This window comes from Bolinopsis microptera, chromosome 11, assembly GCF_026151205.1.
Source record: "Bolinopsis microptera isolate Bmic1 chromosome 11, MBARI_Bmic_1.0, whole genome shotgun sequence".
In the NCBI taxonomy this organism is placed as follows: domain Eukaryota; kingdom Metazoa; phylum Ctenophora; class Tentaculata; order Lobata; family Bolinopsidae; genus Bolinopsis; species Bolinopsis microptera.
In genome coordinates, this window is record NC_087082.1 from 17,354,074 (window position 1) to 17,381,553 (window position 27,480).

Sequence of the window (27,480 nt, forward strand, 5' to 3'; positions counted from 1 at the left end):
TTCCAATCCATATCTGTTTAGAGGACATCTACTGAGGACGTCCGCCAATTTCTCGGATTTTCAGACCCCCTCCCCCTATTTTGAAGACCCCCCTCCCCCCCTAATTATGAAGACCCCCCCCCCCCCCCCCCTCACGGACGTCCTAAGTAGATTTTACTTACTAGTTATATGAACACACAGGCTTGTTACAAATTGGCCAAACGTCATCTTCAAACAAAATGGTTTATGTAAACATATATTGTGTCATCAAACTTAATCGATTCCTGAGAATATTACACAATTAAAAATTATCCTCGTCGATACTTGGTAATAACTTACAATAACTACTCTCGTTGAAGCCGTCAACGTGAAACAATGAGCAGTGAGATAAGATAAACATTTTCATTCACATGGAATTTTAGTGAACTTAACTTTTACGGTGGTGACGTAGATTTAATTCTCTTATGACATGTTCAGAAATGCGAAATTATCTTTTTTTTGTCGTACTATACACAAAGAAGCTTTGTTTTAGAATTTCGCAGAAAAGTCTCGCCTAGAAGTAGATCGTGTCTTTTAACTACTTTAATTGCAACGTATTTCAGGAACTGGCAGAGTAACCATCGCTTTATCAAATTCTTCTGACTTTGACTCGATATCATCATTTTGATTTAGAATCTCAAAGGAATTTATACTCGTCCATCTCAAAAATTATAAATCTGTCTAAGATTCATAGCATTTTGTAACGTTTCAGTTGGATTCTTAAAAATTGCGTAAACGTTCAACTTAAAGTTAAAGCAATTGGCTGATTTGAATATTTCAGTAAAAATGTTTATGTAGCGACCAGCCTATCATGAAGATAACAACAATTATCTTAACGGCTCTTTTGTGTTTACCCATTCAAGGTAAATGTTGTATTGCACCACCTTACAACAGAATCATTATTTACTGTTCTATTTAAAAGTCATTACTACTGATTGTATGCATATGATATTGACCTGAATTAATAGGCTATATGTGACAATCAAATAAATTATAGCTATAATTATAGATACTGCAAGTACTATTACTAAGTGCTAAAACATTATATAATTTATCGTGTTTATATTTCAGGTTACATTTTACCTGCAGTGAATAACGAGATAACACCTGTATCCGTCTCTATTTCATCAACGTATAGCTCTAGTTATGTGGCAACTAATGGCATAGACAGGAATTTATACACACGCGCTCATACATCATATTATGATTCTGACACCTGGTTTAAAGCTAAGCTAGGAAAGACCTACTGTGTAGAGGAGGTACACCATTACACGGAGTCTAATTATCACACTTACCCGTATAACAAGCACACATGCTCGAGAGATGTGTGTACCTGTATAAGTGGTTACTACTGCACTCACTATCCCACTCGGTGGCCCGTGTCAGTGTACTCTGAGGATGGAACAGTACCTGACAACGTTCCTTCTGATTGTAAGACTGGAGACACAGTGGTTATTAGAGGGGCCGGTTTTACTTCTTATAACCATGTCTGGGTATTTGAGATAGTTATCATCGGAAGATATATAGAGCTCATCAGTCTAGGTATAATTTTATATCATAGACCATTTTCTATCAATTATTTTCCTCGATTCTAAACATTATGACACTAAAGCTTTTTGGAATATTGCGTTCATAAAATATTGATGCACAAAATTAACTCATAAATGAATGTTATTACCCTCTCTCCAATATGAAATGCTCATGAAATACACCCGTCATACTTATAACATGTACTTTTTAAGGTAAAGTTACAAGGGCGATTTTAGCGGTGTAGATTACTTTTCCTTCGGTTGATGGCGTCAAAACACTGTCATTTCTTATCATTTTAAGTTGCTCCTATGTATCAATTTCAAAACAAACTTTTCAAATGAGATGTTGTTTTTATGATAGTTGTTAAGTGGGTAGCTACGTCTAAAGGAAAAAAATGTTTCAAACAAACTAGAAATGAAGGAAATTTCAATTTACGTCAATAAATAAATGCAATATTTAAATCATGCAAGCGATATAAATAGCACAATTTGTAAATGTACCTTTATCAAAACTTACTTCAGACGTTGAATCAGTTAACAAAGAAGTAAAGAAAGGCTCTGCAACAACAATATCCTGTGTTATCATCGGAATAACTGAAACAGTAACAGTAACTTGGCAGACTAGTACGGGACCAGTTCCAGCTGAAAAGTTCACCCCTGCCCAAGGAAGCTTCTCCGGAGGGACACAGACATCAACTCTTGCTGTAGACGGAACTCTTGTCAATGAAGATACTGCCTACACTTGCAGAATAACTTCCGGGTCTTTACCTGATTCCAGCCACTCGGATACCACCGTCAATCTTAACGTTTATGGTATGTTCTTTAAACTCCAACCGAAGTTCTTTTGCAATGTAGTTTTTTTGTATTTATACGATTTTATATATTACAATCAACTTTCAATTTAACTCCATATCATCACGACGAAATACAATTATCACACGATCATGAGCATTATAATTGCATAATTTATAAATGTACCATTACCAAAACTTACTTCAGACGTTGAATCGGTAAACAAAGAAGTAAAGAAAGGCTCTGCAACAACAATATCCTGTGTTATCATCGGAATTATTGAAACAGCAACAGTAACTTGGCGGACTAGTACGGGACCAGTTCCAGCTGAAAAGTTCACCCCTGTCCAAGGAAGCGTCTCCGGAAGGACACAGACATCAACTTTAACTGTAGACGGAACTCTTGTCATTGAAGATACTGCCTACACTTGCAGAGTTACTTCCGGTTCTTTACCTGATTCCAGCCACTCGGATACCACCGTCAATCTTAACGTTTATGGTATGTTCTCTAAACTCCAACTGAAGTTCTTTTGCAATGTAGTTTTTTTGTATTTATACGATTTTATATATTACAATCAACTTTCAATTTAACTCCATATCATCACGACAAAATACAATTATCACACGATAGTCATAATTACACAATTTGTAAATGTACCATTACCAAAACTTACTTCAGACGTTGAATCGGTAAACAAAGAAGTAAAGAAAGGCTCTGCAACAACAATATCCTGTGTTATCATCGGAATTATTGAAACAGCAACAGTAACTTGGCGGACTAGTACGGGACCAGTTCCAGCTGAAAAGTGTACCTCTGTCCAAGGAAGCTTCTCCGGTGGGACACAGACATCAACTCTTGCTGTTGACGGAACTCTTGTCAATGAAGATACTGCTTACACTTGCAGGATAACTTCCGGATCTTTACCTGATTTCAGCCACTCGGATACCACCGTCAATCTAAACGTTTATGGTATGTTCTTTAAACTCCAACTGAAGTTCTTTTGCAATGTAGTTTTTTTTGTTTTTATACGATTTTATATATTACAATCAACTTTCAATTTAAATCGTTATCATGAAGACGAAATATAATTATCACACGAGTGTTATAAATTGTAAAATTTGTCAATTTACCGTTACCAAAACTTACTTCAGACGTTGAATCGGTAAACAAAGAAGTAAAAAAAGGCTCTGCAACAACAATATCCTGTGTTATCATCGGAATTATTGAAACAGCAACAGTAACTTGGCGGACTAGTACAGGACCAGTTCCAGCTGAAAAGTTCACCCCTGTCCAAGGAAGCTTCTCCGGAGGGACACAGACATCAACTCTTGCTGTTGACGGAACTCTTGTCAATGAAGATACTGCCTACACTTGCAGAATAACTTCCGGATCTTTACCTGATTTCAGCCACTCGGATATCACCGTCAATCTTAACGTTTATGGTATGTTCTTCAACCTCAAACTGAAGTTATTTCGCAATGCAGTTTTCTTATTCCATACGATTCTCTTTCTTACAGCCAACTTTTAGTATATGTCATTATCATATCAATGAAATAATAAATATGCATATCATGCGAGCATTCTAAATTGCATAATTTGTAAATGTACCATTACCAAAACTTACTTCAGACGTTGAATCGGTAAACAAAGAAATAAAGAAAGGCTGTGCAACAACAATATCCTGTGTTATCATCGGAATTATTGAAACAGCAACAGTAACCTGGCGAACTAGTACGGGACCAGTTCCAGCTGAAAAGTTCACCCCTGCCCAAGGAAGCTTCTCTGGAGGGAGACAGACATCAACTCTTGCTGTAGACGGAACTCTTGTCAATGAAGATACTGCTTACACTTGCAGAGTAACTTCCGGTTCTTTTCCTGATTCCAGCCACTCGGATACCACCGTCAATCTTAACGTTTATGGTATGTTCTTTAAATGCCAAACAGTGTCATTACTCATTTTTCAATACAGTTATTGATTTAAGGACGAATTTGAATCTTGCACTTGCAGTTAAACATTCATCGTGGATTATGAATCATAAATTGTAGTATTTTAAATAACTGCAAATTTTTATTTATATTGGATGTATTAATTTCAGAGATAATGGTGAAAAGCTATGACGTGCTAGCAGGTACTGCATCAACGTTGACTTGTTCAATAAAAGGATCAGCTGCCAATTTGATACATATTCAGTGGGTGGACAACAAAGGAAAACTTTTCTCTCATGATTCAGACATTTCTGACTTGACTGTCAGGTAATATTTTATATTTTTCTTTATAGAGCTGCACGCCATATATGTCAATCTTTTATATTACTGGAATATACCGATTACTGAAATGATAGAATATTTGAGATCCTAATACAGATATATGATATATTGCTGTTTTATAATTTGTTGCAAAATGTAGATGTTGTCATGGATTACCGACTCTTTCAATTTATCAGCGATGGAGCACTCGTGGATGGGATGAAGGAGTCTACTATGATCCTTTTAGCTGACGTGACTTTGTTAGGCGATCAACTATTCACATGTAGGATTTCAGTAGGAGAAAAAGATCAATATGATGATACCTTGGTGGCTCTCAAAACCTTCACAGTTCGGTACGTTTAATAATGTAGTTCAAAAATCTTATTTAATATTGCGCAAATGAAAGAATGCGTAGAATTAAATAATACGTTCTTAAACTGAAATCTCCATTTGACCAATCATAATCATATTGTTGTATTAAATGTTGACCTACTCCAATTTCCCTAAATTTCCATTGAATTCAACTTCTTATTTCAGTACAACCAATGATTATGTTAGAACAGGAGACCCAGCAGTATTGAAGTGCACTGTGATCTTTCCTACCGACACATTGACAGTTGCTTGGTCACACCAAAATACTATATTTGAAGGTTAAATTCCAAGTTTTTGTGTAACTCTATGAAACACTACTTTGAGCTTGGTGCCCCCTTGGCCTTATACAAATATTGATATCAATATTATATCATATGTAACATTTTAACTTTTTTTTGCAGAGACAAGAAAAGAAACCTTACAAAATAGTACAACAACAACAATTTTACGATTAGACCCTCCCAACGAAGTTGCTTCTTACACTTGCATAGTCTTCGCCCATGGTCAAGAGTATAACTTTTACTCGGAAGTTGAAATAGAAACCGATGGTAATCTAAATCAACAGATTATAATATTTCATTCTAATTTCGAAACAATCTTACAAATCAGAGAGACTTTGCATCCTTTTTTTGTTATTAGACTTTTACTCAGTCGAGGCGTAGAATGATTTAAATGAGTCAGTTGAATTCACTATCGATTTCAAAAATGATTTATTTGACAAATAAGAGTGTAAAGAATATTTTATTGAAAATTATCTGAACGGTTTGAATTGTGAGCTATGAATTTGCATGATCAAATTTATGCACTCTTTGTTCGTGAGCGTGTTTACTTTTTATTGTGACCGTACATTTTAAACCCGACTAGGTAGTGCAGATTGTGTAGACATCTCAAGAGTTTCAATATTTGTAATAGCATCCACCAACAGGTTTAGCGCTGACACCAGAACAAGAGATAAGAGCTTTCAACGGAGCAACAGTCAACCTGAAATCTTTTTATTTCTTCTCCTCGTTTGCTGAAGGACACTTTTGGTGGAAGCACAATGACTCTCTGTGTTCGACTAAAACTTGCAGGTATTTTTATTTTACCGCGGGTTTTGCTGTACTGAAGTAGTTGTTAACCCATATCTATCAAATAACAAATAAACCGATTTGAATTTAACTACAAACATTGTTCAAATGTTTTCCTCATAGGGATATTATCAACTCTCCAAAGACCTCCGTAATCAGCATCATTGTAAGCAACTCTACAGTTGGGGCCTGGAGATCCTTTTACACAGAAACAACGAGCAGTAAGCTTAATTTTGTCAATTATATACTATTCTGTTTTTGCAGAGTGCAGCAATATGGTATAAACATTATTTCACTGAAAATAGAGATTTTCATTCGATTATATATCCCGCGTGAATATCACTCACATATCGCAGAGCGAATTCTACAGAGCAACCAAGTGATTTTGATTGGAGTGAATGTCAGTGGGACTCAATATCCCAATTCTGTGTGGGGCATTACAGGGACTGAATCAGAAGTCACCTGTTCCGTACCATTTAACATGACTAATTCTATTTTGAATAATTTGCGGTAAGTTTATGCTATGGGCTTAGACAGCCTAAAGAGTTGATTGGAAAATATTTTGTGAGTCACAATAATCTCATTTACAAATTATGGACCAAAAATTGTGGCCAGTTTTCATGCTAGTAACCAGAATTTCATGATATATCTATATATTTCACTTCTATCCAAATTAAATGTCCTGTTAAATCATAATACGATGTTTACTAAAAATGTCAAAACACGAAGGTGGAAGTTGGATGGCAAGTTTGTAAACAATAAAGGTTTTACCTATAATAAGCACCATGATGTTATCATCTTCAAAATGATGGAGAAAGTTTATGGCACTACAACGGTCCAGTGGAAAATCATAGTTGCTCACTCCGCAGCAGCTGTTGGAAATCTTTATTGCCGGGCCCAGTACAGCACTGGTAAAGAAAGAAATTCTCAATCAGGCTTCCCTTAAATTTAGTTCATTAAATATAAAAGAATTTTCAAGTGGAAACATGTCAGTTAAAGATTTATGACCTTTACGCAGAACCTCAAAGTTTTGTTAAATAAAAAACTCTCGAACCCAGGACAAATCATTGATACACCAATGAGTCATCTAAACGAAATAAGGATAGACAGCGACCTCGATTTAATAGTCCTGACTCCAGATACAGGAGCTGTGGTGACTTTTGTAACTCATGCACCTTCAGCACCGCTGTCAAGGAACTTGGATTGCTCTCTTGATCTTGTGAGTGAGAATTAATTATTTCAAACAAATTTTCTGGCATGCTTCATTTGTTCTACCATTCGTGAAGATCGTAGGTTCTAGATATAACACTGAATTCTAACTATCGATATCTCAGGTCAACCCTGTTAGTAAATCGACAGATTCAAAAATCTCAACCGATGGGTTAATCTTCACCGAAGTTTATCACATTCGCAGGTGAGAACATCTTTAGAAAGTACAAGTTAAGATTAAAATTATTTATCAATCAAAAAAATAGCTTCCATCCTACTTTCGTTTTTACGGACACAATTAACGTAAGTTGATTTAAGGCTGATGAAGTATGGGTTAATGTGATGCATTATTCCTCCCTAATTATCTCATAGGGAAGGGGGAGGAGGGTAGGAGGGGTGATTAAATCATTGATTCAATTATTTTCAGTTCTGATTCTATGATAGAAGCAGGCTCAAAAGATGATTTAGTTTCACAACATGGTACTTGTGATTACTCCGTCCGGATCCAGAATTCAGTCCAAGAATCTCTTACAGTTACAGTGAAATTCTCGTTGCTCGGCAAGTATTTCTGTGTTCCTACAGCACTCCATTATTTTGAACTTTTCTACCTAATGCTTTGGAAAATGACACAACGTCCTAAAAATGATTCCCACTCGATAATTCCATCAATAATTTAATTTTCTACACTTTCTCGATCGGTCTCTGATTATTTCCCTGCAATATTGTGTTCCATAATCAACGAAAGATTCGAATAACGAAATAAATGATATGTTGATTTGCATGATTAATAATATTATGAATACAAAATACTACTATATTGATACAATATAAAGGAATTCGAGTAATACTGATATTTATAGATGTCTTTTTTCTGGGATATCATTTGTAAACTTTCTCGTCGTTTAGGTGAAGCAGTTGTCATAACACCAGTTTTGGCAACAGTGGGACGACCAGCTATTTTGACAACTTATTTCACTGCCAGAGACTTATCCGACGTCAGGATAACATGGCAGAAAAGAAGTAAGTAAGCTTTATCTAATTTTACTTCAGTAATTATGTTCGTAGTTATATGTTAGTAATTTTTGAATGATAATACTTTTTGAATGATCAAAACTGAAAAACTTTAATAATTACTACTAGATGGAGGGTCAATAAATTGGGAAAGTCTTCCATCGGATCACCAGTGGCAGTACCGTACACTTATCTCTCCAATCGATGGTAAAGGTGTGATGTCTACCAAACTCTACATTCAGAGATTGACTTCTAACGATGTTACAGGTATAGAAATGCGATAGGTTCTCCAATAATTTAATCTTAGGATGTTATAGTTATCATTTTATTGTTTACTATGTTCGTTGTAACTTGTATCTACACAGGCACTAGTAACCTATATTATTACATCGATCTTTGAATAAACTATCTTTAGAAGTTAATAAAGTTTTAACCCAGAATGCAAAATTAAATTAAAAAATGCATTTCTATATCTGAAGTTGTCTATTTTTATTTTATTTTTCAGACTACAGAGCAGTAATTTTCCTTTCGGGTCAACAGCAAACATGTGACATGATATGCGTCAAGTCAGCTCAAGCAACAATTTCAAAAGTAAAGGCCGTTTTTGAAAGGTCGACTGCATTCTTTACAATGTCAGTCCTTGGAGACATAAAGTCATTGAGTGTATTCCTTCACTATAAAGGTTTGTACTTTGTTGTAATTTTTCAGTTACAATTCACTTTCATTGACATTTTTAAACATTTTTTAATTTGTGTGGTTCACTGTTTGAACTTCTACCAAAATATTAACAGAAGTCAGAAGGCCTAGTAGTATATAGTATAGCTGCGGCTGGCGACAACACTAAATAAATTGATAATATAGTACAGTAAAGTATAGTACAGGTAAAATAATGCATTAAACAAATTTAGAGACAGCCGGTTTATGTACAGATTTAAAAAAACAAAATACAGGTTAGTTGTGTTTTGTAACTATAGTGATATCTTTCTCAGAAGGGAATAAGGATATTCCAGTATCCCTTCCAGACTTCTCTGCAGTATCGGGTCCCTACACAATCTCACATCGTTTGGAGGACGTTTACTTTTGTGACGGTGGTCATTACAGTTTCAGGTTTTAAGTCATTCGAACTGTGCTAGCTTAGAAATTCCTTGAATGATCCATTCAACGGCGTATTGTACATTAAATCTCGATTATACATTTGATCATGAATTCTTTTGCCGTCAAGAAACTTTCTGAATTGGGTTCAAACTTCATCTTCCACTTCAGTCATGGTCCAAATTAACGTCGTCTGTTGTTGGCTAGTAGTAGTGGCTACATTAATTAGTATTACAAATGTATTCAAATTGAATGACCCATCATATCACTATCAGGATCAAGTTGGAGACTGGATTCGAATTCAGTACTGACGAGACGAACCTAAAGATCAAACTACGCTGTAAACCACCTCGTACGCCTCCGAATACACTTTTGAAAAAGGTCAGTTTTATACAGATGTAATATTATGTACAAAGCTCAGTTTAAAACTTGAATATAAATATGTTCTTCTTCCCGAGTTGATTAGTCCATTTTTTATACATACTCAGTGAGTCAAGGATGTCATTTTCAGGTTGAAATTGCTGAATCCGACGACTACAAATATGTCGTCACGTGTATCAACGAAGACCTTGTCTTAATGAACGAGAACGCGAAGGAAGTGATCTGCAACACATCTACTGGCTCATATCACACTAAGATTGATTTTAGTCCTTGTCTAAGAGTCATTGAACAAATTTACCCTTGAGCATTGACTCTGTGAAACATAAACTGGGATTGAAAGGTTCAAATCATAGATCATATTTTTATTCTTGTTTTGATGTTGGAGCCAATTTTATTCTTGAGGTAGTTTTTATCATAAAACTCTCAAAACAATGTTGGGCGGCGCCCAGCCTGCCATTAGCCTTATCTTCAATTGGTCCTCATGTGCTCATGAACACAAAAGCCTGAGGTTTCCACTTCTCAGGTAATCATTACCTGAGGACCCCAGGCTATTATGTTCATTAACATATGATTTGAATAAAGATTTGGCGGAATGACAGGCTGAGCGCGGCCCAGTAAAGGTAATCAAAACAATTGCAATCCACAATCTAACATCAAACACCCTGGTACAATATTTTGAAACTTAATCAATCCTGCTATGTGTTATGATGGCAAATTATTTTATATTTGTGATTGGTTTAACAGACAGAACTGTACTTTTTTATTTAACGGGTGATACTCGTAGAATATTTTTTCACAGACCGTCGACAAGTCCAACTCGGCGCGCGTCTTGGTAATGGTTGGTTATAAACCTACAATTTTGTAAAACAAGTAAACTACTACTACTAGAACCATGTTTTCTGCTTTATTTTTGTTTTGTGCGTTGTTTAATTGTTTAGTTGTTTAGTTATTTAGTTCAGGTTCAACTGAAAGTTTTGTAAATTACAATTTTAAGTTTTACTGTATTACTTGATTAAAATTATAACTTTTTCCAACAAAAAGTTGTTATTTCTCTGCTGAATAAATTAAACTGAGTGTGCTAAATCAGTCTACACTGATCGATCTTCGAGATTTTTCTAAAAGAGCCCCCGACAGTTGAAACCTATTTGAATCGATGTATTTTCGGACGCTGATTCCGAAAATCACCCCCATGACATAATACCATTACTAATTGGGTTAACATTTTTAACCAAATTAAGCTGTCGATGATTGAAATAATGAAATTTATTTCTATATTTAACTAATAAATTAACTAACTTAACTTTTTAATTAACCTATATTATTATTAAATCTATTAGTTAGTAACCAGTATCTGTACAGGCTCCAAGTCTCCGCCATCCTCCCCTATCGATATGAGACTGGCCATGTTCACCGGAGAAACGTCCCCTAAACCTGAACCCCGCTCTGACATTGCTAGATTCGACAAATCTGTGCTTCAGGTGAGATATTAGTTACTTAATCTAAGAGTTAATGGTGATTCACGGTGTGATTTATTGATTATGTTAAAATCTGGCTCCTGATACGAATTCTTAAATTAATTATTGATAATAATTTTATTTAACGTTCGAAAATAATGAGAGTTGAGTGGTAAGTAAGTGTAGGTTCAAAAAGTATCGAGGACTTTAAACCTTTAATCAAGAGATCACTTTAAAATGAGGTCTCTGTCAGCCTTTCGGGGGAAATTTTCACCTACTTAAAACCAATAACCTGTATAATAGACAAAAAGGCTTTCAACAGAGAACTCGAGAAATAAACAAATAGTACAGAAAAAATTAGTTTCAAAAATATAAACTGAATGATCACGTTTAGACTTAGCAGCCATCTGACAGCTTGTCAAACGTAACAGTTACCTCCTCAACTCCCAGTCTAGGTTCCCCTGTATAACTTGAATAGGAATCCCTACATAACCTGCTCAGTACTTTAAGTCTCTATTAGTTATTACTGGTTAGTTAGTTATTAGATTTATTGTGTATTATCCTGTTAGGATGGAACAATTAGTGAGTTCTCCACGGCAATGAAAGCCTAGGTTTCTATCTTATTCTGAAGACAAATTTTAAAGTTTTGAACATTGAGCTATTCTGTAAATCACGTTAATCTGCGCATGAAACTGTTTATGTCTCTTTATTGAGAGTTGCATCGAAGTCTGGTATCCATATACAGTATGAACTATAAATACTGAATATTAACTGAATAGAATTGTTCTATATGTTAAAGAAACTCCTGTAGGTTTTTAAAAGCTTTAAACGACTTGTCTTTTCGTGCCATGCCCTAGACATCACATTCGATAAGCGTTCCTTACCTTATGAGACATATTTATGTTCGACTTAATTCCGGTGACCTAAATGATTTGGGAACGAAAATATGGGAATTTTTACCGAAACATTTCGTACCCCAAATTAAATCATGGTAGTTGGGGATTTTTTTTCGTCTCCTCAATTTTACAAAAATGAAACCCAATATTTGAGAAATTAAATACAACAATCTTCTCTGATCAGCTGTTCCATCTTGTAAAAAATTTCTCCGGAGCCTTTGAAAGTTAGCCTCAAAATAACTTATAATCTTCCAGAGGATATAGGAGACCGACAGTGTTATCTTCCACTAATCCCGAAATTTCACCGCCGTGGCCAATAAAGTAGTGACAGAGCTTGCTTATTTTTAATGGAACGTGTCCAAAATCATTTTTAAAGCAATTCATGATCGAATACTAGTGTTCATTAATTGTTTGATGAATCATGTTTAGAACTTACTATATTGATATATCCCCCTCCCCCTCCCCCTCCCCCTCCCCCTCCCCCTCCCCCTCCCCCTCCCCCTCCCCCTCCCCCTCCCCCTCCCCCTCCCCCTCCCCCTCCCCCTCCCCCTCCCCCTCCCCCTCCCCCTCCCCCTCCCCCTCCCCCTCCCCCTCCCCCCTCCCCCCCCTCCTAAAGACCTGATAAGTCTACTTAAAAGACTTGTAGAACTGAAAACTTACTATAAATACAAAAAATGGAACTTAAAACTGAACTTATCAAAATCAAAAATTATGCAAAAAATTGAACTTAAAACTGAAATTATCGAACTAATCAAATTTAAAATAAATTTCTCCACAATTGGCGGTTCGAGGCTAAATACCTTAAGTCTGTCAAGTCGTCACTATTATTCAAATTAAAAATATCCATGCCATTCCACTGTGGAATTCCGACAGATTGGAATCCGGAGGGCGAACTGAATTCCGACTCGGGAACTAATTTGAATAATAAATTGGGATATATATTTAAAATTTAATTGGTTTGGTAGATGAGAACTAAGATATATCTGAAAAAGTATGTTAATGTATAGGTACAAAGAAACAGTTACAATAATTTTAGTAAAAACATAATCGGTTATGTTTGAGTTAGGTACTATAATTTTAACATAATCGGTTATGTTAGGTACTGAATCTGTATGCTAATTTAGTTCAATCTAGAACAAAACAAATATTCAAAATAACACTACAAACATAAATATAATTTATAAAACAGTGACTAAGTTTACCACTTTTTAATATTATATGTGCTGTCCAGGTAAATATCTAGAGATGAGTCCGAATTGAGATGAGTTTTGACGTAAAGTTTTCTGAGTCGAGGATCCTTATGAACACATGGCAGTCCTTCTAACAATACCTTGTCATTTATTGCATCGTAGTACCGGTCATGTCCTTTTATGTAGACATGGTAATCTCTAGATTCGTTGTACACCCATAAACTCGGCCTGATCGTAAAATCTATAGAGGATTGAATTTTTACTATCATGACCATTTCAGTAGCGACTAAATTTCCAACATCATTTCCAATATCTCTGTGCAATGTTTGGTGCTGTGTCACTTTTCCTGTAACATGATCGAAATTTGTTAAAGTCCCATCCGGAGGAACCCCCTCTGGATAAACGGCGACAACACGGCAGTCTCTTTCACTTGAACTTTGTCCTTCCCCCGTTTCAGGCCCCTTCTGTGCCTCAGTACCGAACTTTCTGCAGCACTGTTTGTGGCTTTTCCAGTCCTTGTTCTGACATTGCACATTACAATACCAAGCTGATTTACAGGCGCTACATTTCAGTAAATCTGGTCCTTTTTTGTCACAGGAGCCGCAAGCTTTCCTAACCAAATCGCTCATTCTGCAAAATATTTGTAAAACTAAAAAACTAAATTGATATCTAATCTGGTTTACGTTATAAGTGAACAATCCCGAAAACATCTTTCAAATTCTATGTGATACTTGATATACTTAAGTCGATCCTAACTAACATTAACCAAGAAAAGAGAACAGAAACAACATAGAACAATTTAAAAATAGGAAAGTATCCCTGTTTGGCTGGCAGAACCAATTGGTTTGGTATATGAAACCTAAGATATTATGTCTGAAGGAAGTATGTATACTGAATAAGTCCAATGAAAACAATTGCTGAATAAAATACGATGTTAAAGGTTTGAAGAACGTGTAACTAGCCACTATATAACAAATCGTGTCGCAATGTTACTTGGTAACATTTATTGCTGGAAACAGGTTATCATCAGGTGACACACAAAGGAGTACGAAGGTATTATCTGTTATAGATATAATTATGCCTGAACAACACTCTACGTTATGAAAGAATTTGGTAATATGATGCGCTTAATATCTTAGTTCCCAAAACATTTGTTTGTCAAAACATTTGGGTTAATAATTTGAGTTCCTACAATTTGGGCAAGAAATTCGGACTTTTTGGGGCGACGAAAACGTTTGGCATTCATTTTTTAGAGACGAGGTAATTTTGCTCCCTAATAAGTAATATTTTATCAGTTTTGGAAATTATAAAATTATCATGCTGAAACCAAATAGGCAATATTGACTTACTGACTTACTGACTTAAGTCGGCTTCTTGGTCCGAGCAACTACAATTCCTCGCCACACGTCGCGGTCAAGCATAACAGATCTTATCTCTTCAACACAGGAAAGGCTGGTGTCCTTCTTTAGCATGTCCAGAAACGTAAGGTGGGGCCTCCCCGGTCTCCTGTATCCATGCTGAGGGTCCCAGAACAGAAGTTGGTTTGCCAGAAGGTCGTCATGCCTGGCTACATGTCCAGCCAGTCTCATTCTTCTGGAGGCTATCATCGCTGATGGCTTGGGGATGTTGCCGTATAAATCACTGTTGTTGATGATTTGTGGCCAACGTATGTTCAAGGCCATCCGGAGCATTCTAGTGTAGCATCCATTGATCCGCTTAGTCATGGATTGGCTTATCGTCCAAGCTTCAGAGCCGTACAGGAGTACGGGCTCAACCGTTGCTCGAAAGACACGGATCTTTAAGTCCCTGCGCATTCTAGACTTCCAGGTTGTCTTTAACTGATGACAGGCCCCCCATGCCTTTGCTTTCCTAACATCAAAGTCCTTCTCCGCACTCATTATTCTGCTTCCAAGGTAGACAAAGTCATCTACTTGCTCTATCTCCTGCTCACTTGCTGCTTTAATGACGGTAGAGTCAGACTCAGAGAGATTGACTCTGATGTACTTCGTCTTACTCTCGTTGAGGTGAAGTCCAACGGAGTTAGCAGCCAGCTCCACACTGAGGAGAAGATCTTGCGCTTGCTCTGCGGTGTCTGTTGCCAGTGCAAGATCGTCAGCAAAGTCGACATCTGTCATCTTAACTGCTGGGTATCTCCTGCTTCTTCTGGGGTTGACAGTGAAGCCCAGATCTTTGCCTCTAAGTGCTGTTGTCATCACATAGTCAATGACAATCACGAAGAGGTAGGGCGCCAGTGTATCTCCCTGCATAACTCCAGCAAGTATAAGAAAAGCTTCAGTCAGACCATCCTCCGTGATGACTCGTGCCATGGTGTCCTTGGGGGGGGGGGGGGGGGGCCAAGTGGATATTTGTAGATATTTGGATAATGTCATCCACTTTTTTCGTGAATTATCCATACAATAATCTACAAATATCTACGTTTATCTACAAAAAATGTATAACTCAAATATGTGCCCAGAAATTCTACGTACTGAATTTTTGGAGATAAATGTATAAATTTGTAGAATTTGTAGAATTTTCGTGAATTATCCATTGACAATAATCTACAAATATCTACATTTATCTACAAAAAATGTAATCTCAAATATGTGCCCAGAAATTCTACTGAATTTTTGGAGATAAATGTATAAATTTGTAGAATGTCATCCACTTTTTTCGTGGATTATCCATTCTACATTAATCTACAAATATCTACAAATATCCACTTGGCTCCCCCCTGTCCTTGTACATAGCATCTATCAGCCTAACAATGGGCTCTGGTATCCCATATGCCAGGAGTATCTTCATCAATATACCCCTATGAATGCTATCAAAGGCCTTCTTAAAATCGATGAACAAGATAAGGGCGGTCAGGTTTTTGTCTCTAGCCCCCTCCAAGATCCTCCTTAGACACAGAATGTGGCTGGTGGTACTGCGTCCCTCCCGAAATCCGTTTTGGTTGATCCTCAGGATTTTCTCCATCGCTGGTTTGATTCTGTTAAGGATCATACGATTCAGGGTCTTACTAACAATGGACGTAAGAGCGATTCCTCTGTAGTTATCCACTTTAGTTAGATTTCCTTTCTTTGGCACAGGCACGATGTTGAGTTGCCGCCATTGATCAGGGATTTTTCCATCAACCAGAGCGCTGTTACAGAACTCTAGAATCAGGTCGTCCATGTCCACTCTTTTGAGAATCTCTGGAGCTATGCCATCATCACCATAGGCCTTACCCTCCTTGATCTGCTTCCTCGCCTCCGCTAACTCCTCCCTGCAAAACAGACCAGTCTCTATATCAATATTAGCTTATCTTATTTAGATTTATTAGTGTTGAAGGCAGTAAAACAACTGGCATTGATGGCAGTAGATGGCCAACTTATTGATTTTAGGCATATGCGAATATATTTTACCCGTGCAATTCTCAAGGCAGGATAACTCGTTGATTCCTTCCATTTTCCATATCAAACCACAAACATTGGTCGAATATGCTGACCAGCATACAGTTCTTTGATAAAATCCTTCTTCCCTATATTATTGAGTCTGTTCGATAAACCTGACTAGAAAGCACTATTTATATGGGGTGTATTTCGGGCTCGACAGTCAACACACAGAATTCATAAAAGATGTGATGGGGGCGAATAGAAAGTTCTGGCTAAAATGACACTACACTTCCAACCACTCTACGTAACCATTAATGGTATTGCTTCAAATGCGTAGCAAATACGAAACTGTAATTATTTATCTGTTTCAGGAGTGAGTCCCTCTATTCACTATAACTTTTTTATCTAAGATTTTTGATTTTATTAGGTTCGTGAATCGTTAGTTTTAAGATAAATAAATGGATAGATTTATTAATTTTTATCCGTCTTATTTTATTGTCATACAGATAAAGCACTCTAATTACACAAATAGGAGAAGAAGTTACAGACTTCGACAGAAACATTATATGCCAGCTATTGCGTATTGTAAATTTAAGCTTTCCAATAGAAGTGAAACATTTTTCAAGTAATATTCAGATTTTCATTGTTCCTTTGAGCTCACTAATTCGTGAGTCATACTCATTGTGAAAATGTTTTCTATCCGAAATTCTCGGTTAGTGTAGCATATTGAAAAATAGAGCGCTCTAAATTTCTCAATAACAGAAGAAGCTACAGAATACAGAAACATTATGCTATTGCGTATGATAAATTTGAAATGAAAGCGAAAAGTTTTTGGATTATCGTAAATAAATTTCAGTTTTTCAGTTTTTCTTTGAACATCCTAATTCCGGAAATAAACATGGATTGTTAAGATAAATTCTATTAAACTGAGCTAGTACTGTATGCTAAACGTGGGTAGAATATTGAATGGTCGGAGGGTATTATAAATATAATTATGTTGTGGTTGAGTAGATATACAGATCCTCACGGTGAACTACTATTATTATGTCACGTATAGCTAAGTTATGTTTCCAGGTACCGGTGTCCCAGCTGAAGAATAACTTCTCGGCAGTTTGTGATCTGGTGTCCGCGATACAGTCCTTCTCCGTCCACCACCTTCACTACGCTCCCAACATCGCTGCTAGTGGTAATTTACCATCTCTACCTAGAATAGTCCTTCTTAATGACAACTTTCTTATTTATTATAGACATTATTCGGAATATGTATTATTTGTTTTCCAGTAACACCAACCACAGTTGACCAATAAATTATAGATCTTAACCAATATTTGTGAACAGTTGACCAATAATAAATCACATAATATAACCCCCCTGTCTTCAGACGCATTTGTGTGGCTCGTAGAACCGGGACATGTGAACCACCTCTCTTCCACTGAACGGCACTTTACTGGACTCCTAGCTGAGATTGAGAGAGCTGTTGAAGCCCTGATGGCCAGAAAACAGTTTGTGTGAAGGAACCAACTTGTTCTCTAGTGAAATGAGATTGGGACTTAATTCTGTGTCGTTCCTTCCGAGACTGGGTTTGTTATTTCGATACCACCGATTAAAATGTGAATTTTATCTATGTACCGTATTTCGGTAATAATTTGGCTGTTATTGGTTTTTCTGAGCCTTTAAAACGGCTTTGTTACAACCGATTACGTCCCTTGGTTATCATCGATTTAATACATGGAAACAAGTTAATAAACCCGTAGAACCGTAATCGTATCAGTGGCGTAATTCAAACACCGTTTGTGCTACCCAAGTAACACAGGAGTTCAAGATTGGAAAACATGCGGGCCCTTAGCCTTAGGAAATCGTAGACAAGTAACAAGGAAGCTACGGCATGATTTCTTTTTCGGTGCTGTTTGATTTCAATATTAGCTAATTTTTCTGGACACTCAGCGCATGACTTACGCCATTGAATATTACAGCTTATTTCATTTTTAATTAAATTTTGTTAATAGTTATACTTAAATGGTTTTTACAATTTTCTACGGACTGTATGAGACTTTTTATCGATTTATACTATTGTTGTCCTGATAATTATTACTTCAGTTTCCTTTTTACTTAGCAAAGTGAAGTTTTTACGGGGGCCACCAAATTTCAGACATGATTGCGACTTTTTCGACATAATGTTAATTTGCTGGCCAGATATTACTATCGAATATAATTTACTAGAAACCCGCTACAGTACTAGTCGAAAGCTTTGTTTAAAAAAAGTTATGTTTTAATTTCTCTTCCTCATCTAGCACTGTTGTACTGTAGAAATTAAGGATTTTATTTGACAATAACGACTATTTTGTAAGTATTTGGATTCTCTAAACGACAAGTTTTCAAAATAGCAATCACAATATCAATCACAACCAAAGTTATGAATAATCATAGTATACTTATAGCGTGAGCGTAAATGTTAGATAGTCATGTAGTTTTGGTAACATTGTAGTGTTTTTATGACTATGTCCCCGCGTTGCCAAGGAGATTTCGTCAAGTTTAAAGTATAATGGCACATGAATTGTACTGCCACTGGTGAGGGTATGAATCAACGGAGGGTTACAATGGCCTTCAGACATTTTACCAGGAACATGAAATGCTACGTTCATGTCACTGATGATTATAACAGGTTCAGAGAGTCAGAGAGAAATTAAATCTATACAGTGTTCTGCAGTAATTGGATGATTTTAGCTTATAATTAATTACGGTCAAATTAATTAGAGAGTTTGTTGATTTCGGGTAGGTTAACTTAAACTAGTTAAACACTTACAAGCTTAGGTAATATCTTTCATTAAAACTATTTTAAACAAATGATAATTCTTCAGCAATTCTAAGCCGGAAATAATGATGAAATGCTCTGTGACATGTACACGAGAACGAACAAACAACGTAAATATATACGATGGCGAAACTAATCAGCTGTTTGCTCGTATGAGCGGTAATAAGCACGGCTTGATCCGCCTCTCAATTGAGCCTGACATTGACGTGGCCTTCATGACAGCACTTGCTTTGATGTGAGATGTTGCCCTTAGGAATTGGGGTTAAACGGACCCTGATCTTCGTCATTAAATAATGGTGATGATTAAAAATACCTCAACGATGTGGAATCGGGGGACTATAAATAATTAGTACAAAATGGACTTGATCTGATAATGTGATATCTTTACCAAAATATATTGTACTGTACTATGTATTTTGGTAAAAATATCAGTATTAAAATATTAAGTTTATTTGAGCTTTAATTGTAAGTCGACTTCGCTTGTCGACTTCCCTAGTGCTTACACCATTGTACTTGAACGATAAACAGTTTTTTTTCAGGTCTGTTCATATATAATTATATATTATATATCATGTTACAATTATTTAAATTTAATACAAATAGTCATCTGTGAGTAAAACTAAAAGAATTTTGTTGGATTCAGAGTCACAATTTAAGCTTTTCAATGACAAATTAGCTAACACTAGCAGCGTACCCGTCCTCCGGACGACAATAATTCTTTACTTTCACTGACACCACGTTTTCGCTTTCTAAATTTATTGGGTGACCCAAATGAGTCAAATTTAAAGACAGGATTTTCAAATATTAGAATTAGCATTAGAATCAAATTTACACGGCAATACGATAAAAATAGTAAATAATTTAAAGATTCTTCGATCTGCTGATTCAGCATCTGCCAGTTCTAAATCGTATTTTTGTTTCGATTGGCCCCCATGTGCAAAAAACAGCACACTACTTTGGAGTCGAAACAATATTGTACTGCAGTAAGTGCATAGTTTTACATGCATTGAAAATCTTATCAGCTATGTATAAAAAGATAAAATTCAATAATTAGCGACGGCACATTTCCAAGTATAGTAGTATCTGTAGTTTGTAAATAGATATTGGTTTTTATATGTTATACTCATTTGTATCTGCTAATTTAAGAGTTAGAGAAACTACTGTAAATACTGAAATAATTATTACCTATTTAAATCGCGTTTTTGACACCACTTGGAAATCCAAATTTTGGGCACTAAAATTCTTGTTCCGTGGCAAATTTTTTATTTTTTCATGCTGATTTGAAAAGCATAAAAGCATTTAACCCGGTCAAAAAAGTTTAAGTTGTATCTCTTTTACGGTTTTTGCGGAAAGTCGCGTTAAAGTTGATGCCGTGGTGTCAGTAAAATGGCACGGATAAACACATATATATCGTCTCGCTTTATTTATAGTAAGATGAACAAATTAATGAAGAAAATCTAAAAACTACGCTACTGATAGTGATACATTATTGGCGAACAATTTTATCGAATGAACGAGAGGTCTCCAAATTTGTTCATGATCAATGATCTCCGGAGACCATACCCTACAGCAATTATAAATGATTAATAACGTTCTCAAACCGTTCTTATGTTATCAACAGTGATCACTTGTTCGCCATTTTTGGGACACCCAGTATCAAATAAAACCAGTCTTTCGTTACACTTACAAAATTCATTCACACAGTCAAATTTCTGCATTATCGTCTGAATTAGCTGGAAACTCATTTTTGCTTACACTTTCAGACGTTCGATCATCGTTGGAGGCGGCGGCGTTTTCATAAATGTTGTCAGCTTGGTTTGGGACGGCACTGGCGCTGATCGTCATTGCCTGAGTTAACGGGGCTACTGATCTACCGGCGGCAGCGGCGGCGAAAGATATTGTAGAGGTCCTCCTCTCCTCTTGGAGCCCAACCTTAACCAGCCAGTGAGACGTGACCTGGTCGTTGAGCACTATGTAGAACAGGAATACAAATATGCCCTGAAAGTTTACATGGATAATTATCTCCGTTTGTAGTGCAATTAACCATTTTTCGTCTTTAATTTTCATAATGATGATATACTTGTGTAGTGGGTATCGATATTATCAATTATGATACTTTAAAGATAACATCTAATTCGGAAGAAGGATAAAGAAGGCTGTAGAAAACACGCGCATACCTGAGAACTATTAAGAAGAATGAACAGATACTGCATCCCCGCTTGGAAGTGAGGGGCTGGGAGGGACATGAATATTCCAAAGAACCAGCCTGTTCCAAGCAAGACCATCACACCGACTGCTGATTTAAGCTGCCGCTGAAGTTAGTTTAAGAATTTTTGCGATATTAAAATGAAGCATATGAAAAGTAAAACAAACCAGACAACAGGCCAGATGATAAACAATTCTTCGATCATATTGAAAGACGCTAAATATTATCAACCTTAGAACTCACTAAAATTTGTCCCCGATCAGAGATGTTGCCGGATGAGTTTGAGTTCTTATTAATCACTTTGGCAACCAGTGCGAAGAATACAAGGTTCACCAAGATAACCAAGACAATGGGGGCTAGGAAGAGAGTGTAGAAGGATGTACTTTCAGGTCGGATAAAGCACATAGTGTCCGCTAGGTACCCGTGTTCTGTGAAAGTGAAGCTACCTACGGTGTGCCGCTTCGTGAAGACGAAATATCCGATGAATGGTATCGGTAGAGGGATACCTAGAATATGGTCAGGTAATTTGTATGATAAGAGTATATAATTATACTCTTCTTATTTGAAAAACAATCGAATAACCAAGATTATGCAAGTGCTCAGATAGAGAAAATATAAGATTGAATAATAATATTATAATAACATACCCCATGCCGCGAGGTTAAACTTCAGCATACACTTTGAGATATGAGATCCGAACACTTGTACGAGAGAAAGGTACATAAGGAACCCTTCGACGACCATCCAGGCGAAGACCACAAGCCATAAGTAATGCTGGATCATCGCGTACACGGCACATCCCGTCGACTTCTGAAACGGGTGGTGGTTGATGAGTCGGGCAGTATTCGAAAAGGTCTGACAACTGGATTAGCAGCTGGACTCCTATAATATTATCTGTCAGCACAACTTATAGTTATCATCTAACCTCTAAATATAACTCAAGCTTACCAGTTTTATGACTCCGGTATCATCAGCAGAAATGAAAGCGTCTTGGATGAGGAACATCAATGACGCCAACAAAAGTGCGGTGGTGAAACAGATGTTGATCTTAGCGGATCGAGTTGATCGAAGAGCTTTAGCAGGAAGTAGGAACACCAGAGTTAAGATGAGACTGACGATTGAAATTCCGAGTAGTACATACGTTAAGTAACTCTGTACTTCGGCAAACCCACGATCAATCTCGTAAGCTGACTGAAAACATTTGGTGAAGGAGTGTTTCAAGCTGGGAGATATTACTATAAGTAAGACGAGTTTGAGGCCAGTATTACATAAAACAAAACGAGTTATGTATCATGATGGTTATAAATTTCCTTCCACAGAATGCTCACCATGAGGACAGCAAAGCTGGTGTTGTGAGAGCACAAACAGAGCACCCCTTCTGATGGCTTGGCAGAGTTGTAGATGGTCTCGCAACCCTCCTTCCACTTTGCTTTAACAGGGTCGTATTTTGCGCAGATGTACGAAACTTGCATTCTTTTACCGTTAGGTTCCATGATGAGGCTTGAGCTGGTGTTGCCCTGAAGGTTGTAGAGGATTAGAAAATATACGTACAAAGGAATTATTTACTGATAGGATGTATACTTATATTTTTTGAGTAAAGAGGTGTTAACTGTAAACTGTAAATATCTCTGTTATGCTTGCCAGCACTGTGGTACTAGATGCGCACGCAACATCCGCATAAAGTTTGCACGTGCGAAACGTAAGAAATTGTCTCATTCATGATTTCGATTACTTTTTGCTTTCCGACGAAAATTGTCTGATATCGTCCAGAATCTTATTTGCCACAGTGTAAAATTAAAATTTAAGTATAATTATCGTATTTAAATAACTCACTATATTAATGGTGGGCTTCATGAAGACATTTAGCTTGAAGTCATCAGGTACTGCGTTTTGAACTTTGACCTCAGTGATGAAAGAGTTAACAAAGCTCTTTTTGGTGTCCTCGCCATCTTTCTTGGTTGCGTCCTCCAAATCATTCTTCAGGTCATCAATGATTTTAGTGACGGCTTCCTTGTCGTCTTCGTCTTCCTCTTTTGTCACGATTGAAGTCGTCCTGTCGGGCATAAGTGTCGAGTCTGTGATGAGGACCACGGCCATGTCCACATCTACATTCTTTTCTCCCACCTTTGTCTCAATCTGAATAAATTTCATAGTAACATATTTTAATGATATTAATACGATGTTAAATTCATAACATTTACGCATTGCAATACTAATAACTACTGTATGAATTCTATAGGTACTGTTAAGCGAGTACTAATAGAATAAATTCTGACCAATAGAATCGTGTTTTCCTCTTCGTCATCGCCGGATCCAGAGTCTACTTCGCAACCTTGAAGGTCCTTGCCACCTCGACTTGCCTTAGAAAGGGTGAGGGCGACAACTCCATTACTGCTGGGTTCACCAGCATCTGCATCTTTCTTAACATCGATCACGGCTATGCGAGGAGACTTGATAATCTTGTTCTTGACAACAGTTTGCTTAACAACGTTAACAGTCTGAGTCACCAAACTGATCGGTTAGATCTATTTATAGGTTATGATTTGTGAGGTGGCTTGTGTCTTTTAATGTACAAATGATGAAATAAATTCCAGAAATGATTTAAGTAATGTATGAATGTCGAAAAATTTTGAAGTATGGTACAATTCTCACAAAAACAAATCAAAACAATGTACCCGTCACAGATCTTGCTGACGAACTGGGTTTCAGTGTCGTTATCAGCTGTTTTAAAGTCGGACTTCACAAGGTTAGACACGGTGTTTAGGACGCTCTGGGCCACTGCCTCGGAGATTTCCCCGCTTTTGACGATGGATTTTAGAACATTAGACACCGCCTCTACGTCACCGATACCGTTCATACCCTCATTATTTGTCATCTTCTCCATCTGTGCCGTCTTATCTTCATTCGAGGCAGTCTGAGGAGAATGTAGTTATATGACCGGCCATCAACATAAACAATTGGAAAATTAACTATGGTTTAAGCTAGTTGTATAAGATACCATATTTAACTTTTTGTTTACTTTTTTAACTGATATGAGTCATACTAAACCTTATCGTTGGCTAGTTGTTCTATAGCTATCGTATTTTTAGTGTTCTTGCAATAGTAAGTCCCCTCCACATATAACTCCTTGTTCCTCTTCATCTTGCAAGTGAAAACCGCCGTGAAGTCATCAAACTGACATTTCTTGTACTGTGAGCTTTTACCGAGCCCCAGCCAGCCGTGGCTGAATGTTCCGTACTGCGTTCGATAGGTTTCAGAAACACAGCCTTGTCCCAGACCACCTGAAACTTAGATCATTTTTATTTTTAAAATAAAAAAAAAATCATATTTGCACTCTAAAAGTAGAAGTAAAAAAAGGGGGCATTTGCGATGGTCCCGGGTCCACTCTTGACTCTACCCAATTTTTGGTTTGCTTCAAAATTCAAAATGTAAAATACGAGTTTAAGTTCTTGCATCGTATTAACCTCAAGCATAGGTATCATACTAAAACTTGTAACCTGGTTTTGGACAACTAACCTGGTTTTGGACAACTAACCTGGTTTTGGACAACTAGGCTCCGCTAGATAAGTAAAAGCGTCTCCAGACGTGCATGTTACTTCACTGCTCCCTTTGTTGAGAGCTCCAGAGTACGAGCATGTAACTTCCACTATGGTTCCGGACAGTACTGGAAACTGTCTTGTCGTTTCGATCGTACCCGTCCACTCAGCCTTCAGTCCACTGCAACTATCTGCATAGTGATGTAAGGTTAAATGATTTTTTATTCGCATTATTGATGAAACTTATGGATTTACCGTCCACCTAAAATTAGGAAATAACAAGGAAACTGCAATTATTAATGGATTGTGATCATAAACCACTTTTAATTAATTAGTAACGATACTTAAAACCAATTGTGAGCGACATTATTATGCAGCACGATTGAAATGATCAAAAGTAGTTATTTAGACACAGTGTCAGAACTCAGAGGGGAACATACTTTGGTTCTGATTAAATATGACACCTAATCTGCCAAACTCACCAAAACGTACCAAAAAACGTACGTAATACTTGAAACCCTCGAAATCCCATTATCAGTGTTCAGTATGCTAGCAATAGTGAAAATACATATATATACTGATATTGGCCTGGTTAAAAATACAAGCTGTTAATTTACTTGGTCCATAGTAATCTGACGCAGTGTCGGAGGAGAAACTTATTTTTGTCACATTTTTACCCCAGATGTTTCTCCATCTACGCCAATCACACGTTGTGTCTGAGAGCAGAGTGTTGAGCACCTCCACCTCGTTACAGTGTATCACAAGCCTGATATCTGCACTTTTGGTGAGGGTGATACGCCATATCTTGTCTGCATCACTGGGAGGTGTTATGGAGAAGTTAGACCAGGAAGGCTTGCACCAGTCGAGTTTGTATTTTAGAGTTTCGCCGAAGTTGATCCATACTTTTCCTGCATTGTACTTCCAAGCAGAGTAGAAGGACACTGTCAGGTTATCTAGACTCTGCAACTCGCTGTTGGTTTTAACTTGTAAAGGTACTGAGGCCAGGTCCCATTCTATGTACGCATCGTCATCAGGTTGCACTGGTAACCAACCTGTGTGGTATTAATAAGTGACGTCACGTCTGGTATTAAGTGACGTCACGTCTGGTATTAAGTGACGTCACGTCTGGTATTAAGTGACGTCACGTCTGGTATTAAGTGACGTCACGTGAACTGAGAGAAATGAATCTCATCAGTGTGAATTTTGTGATAGCACTCCTCCGTCAATCAATGTAATACAAGGTGGTCCTATATTTTGATTTACAAACAGATTAATCAGCTTCAGACTTAAGATTCGTAATATAAAGATGCTAATAACTGGTTGTTACTTTCACCCAGCTCGGGTTCAGTCTAGTGCATTCTGGTGGAGTGTTATAGCTTAATTCAAACAATCTCAATCAGATATCGTTTTATATCAAATTTAACCCAAGCACGTACCAACTCAATAACAGATCAATTTGGGAATCTTACCTTTGGTCCCAAAACATGACTTATAAGCTGTAAACCAGCCCGACCGGGAACCAATGTCCGTGTACTTTAATCTATAACACAGCCTCCTGGTCCAATGAGCTGGGCTTATAAGTACTGCTAGACAAAGTTCCTCTTCATTACACCAACTTATACAATCGTCTTTGTTGATCAGGTTTTTCTGTCCAATTCTGTTAGAGTCTCCTAGTCCTATGTTACCGGTGTTATTATGCCAGCAACCTGACATTACTAAGGTAAGTAACATTTTTCACAACGATAAACCCCCCTTTTGAGTCTTGGTATTTCGTTAAATTTAATAAGCGACCATCATTCATTACGAAAAATTGAAATATGTATTCTTGATTCAAAGTCATTCAAAACTAGAAATTAGGGTTAAAAATGAAATGTAAGATCTTACTCATACTTTGTGTTGCAGAGTGCAGTAAGTACGCTATGAAAACGATAACAAGCTTCATGGTATAACGCTGAACATTTTACCTGGAAATATGACAAAAACTTTTGATTGATGTTTAAAGATCTCAGAGAACTTTGAAGACTTTGAAGACGTTCAACAGAAAATAATAAATTTTGAATCCAGAGCCCAGACACTAGAAATAGAATAACGTTTGATCATTTTTCTACAACACCTGTTGAATAAAGTTGTTACTAACCATTAACGCTGTTCAAGATTTGAGAGCGAGAAAAAGAAACTCCGCTGAATACTGCACTGATATACGATAAAACTAAAAGGACCGATTTGATCTTTGCGTGTCATTAGCGCCCATCGCCTTGCTCGATCCTGGTAAAGCAGATCACCAATTTTGA

At 36.9% G+C, this 27,480-nt stretch overlaps 1 protein-coding gene and 3 long non-coding RNA genes across 4 annotated transcripts in view; all 4 read left to right on the forward strand.

Moving 5' to 3' along the window:
* LOC134823196 (uncharacterized) overlaps nucleotides 1–18,798 on the forward strand; it is a 175,476-nt gene extending 156,678 nt beyond the window's left edge. Inside the window, exons 18-19 of the mRNA XM_063834582.1 lie at nucleotides 17,710–17,821; nucleotides 18,017–18,798. Of these exons, the coding sequence (XP_063690652.1) occupies nucleotides 17,710–17,821; nucleotides 18,017–18,147 (243 nt within the window). The 3' untranslated portion in view covers nucleotides 18,148–18,798. The remainder of the gene's footprint in view (nucleotides 1–17,709; nucleotides 17,822–18,016) is intronic.
* On the forward strand, nucleotides 4,824–5,973 carry LOC134823240 (uncharacterized). Its single transcript, XR_010161267.1, has 4 exons — nucleotides 4,824–4,939; nucleotides 5,124–5,236; nucleotides 5,360–5,506; nucleotides 5,884–5,973. It is a non-coding gene; the product is annotated as an uncharacterized LOC134823240 (long non-coding RNA).
* LOC134823241 (uncharacterized) lies at nucleotides 6,154–6,875 on the forward strand. Its single transcript, XR_010161268.1, has 3 exons — nucleotides 6,154–6,246; nucleotides 6,382–6,535; nucleotides 6,755–6,875. It is a non-coding gene; the product is annotated as an uncharacterized LOC134823241 (long non-coding RNA).
* On the forward strand, nucleotides 9,266–9,962 carry LOC134823242 (uncharacterized). The gene is made up of 3 exons (XR_010161269.1): nucleotides 9,266–9,352; nucleotides 9,613–9,718; nucleotides 9,849–9,962. It is a non-coding gene; the product is annotated as an uncharacterized LOC134823242 (long non-coding RNA).
* Nucleotides 18,799–27,480: the final 8,682 nt, after the last annotated feature.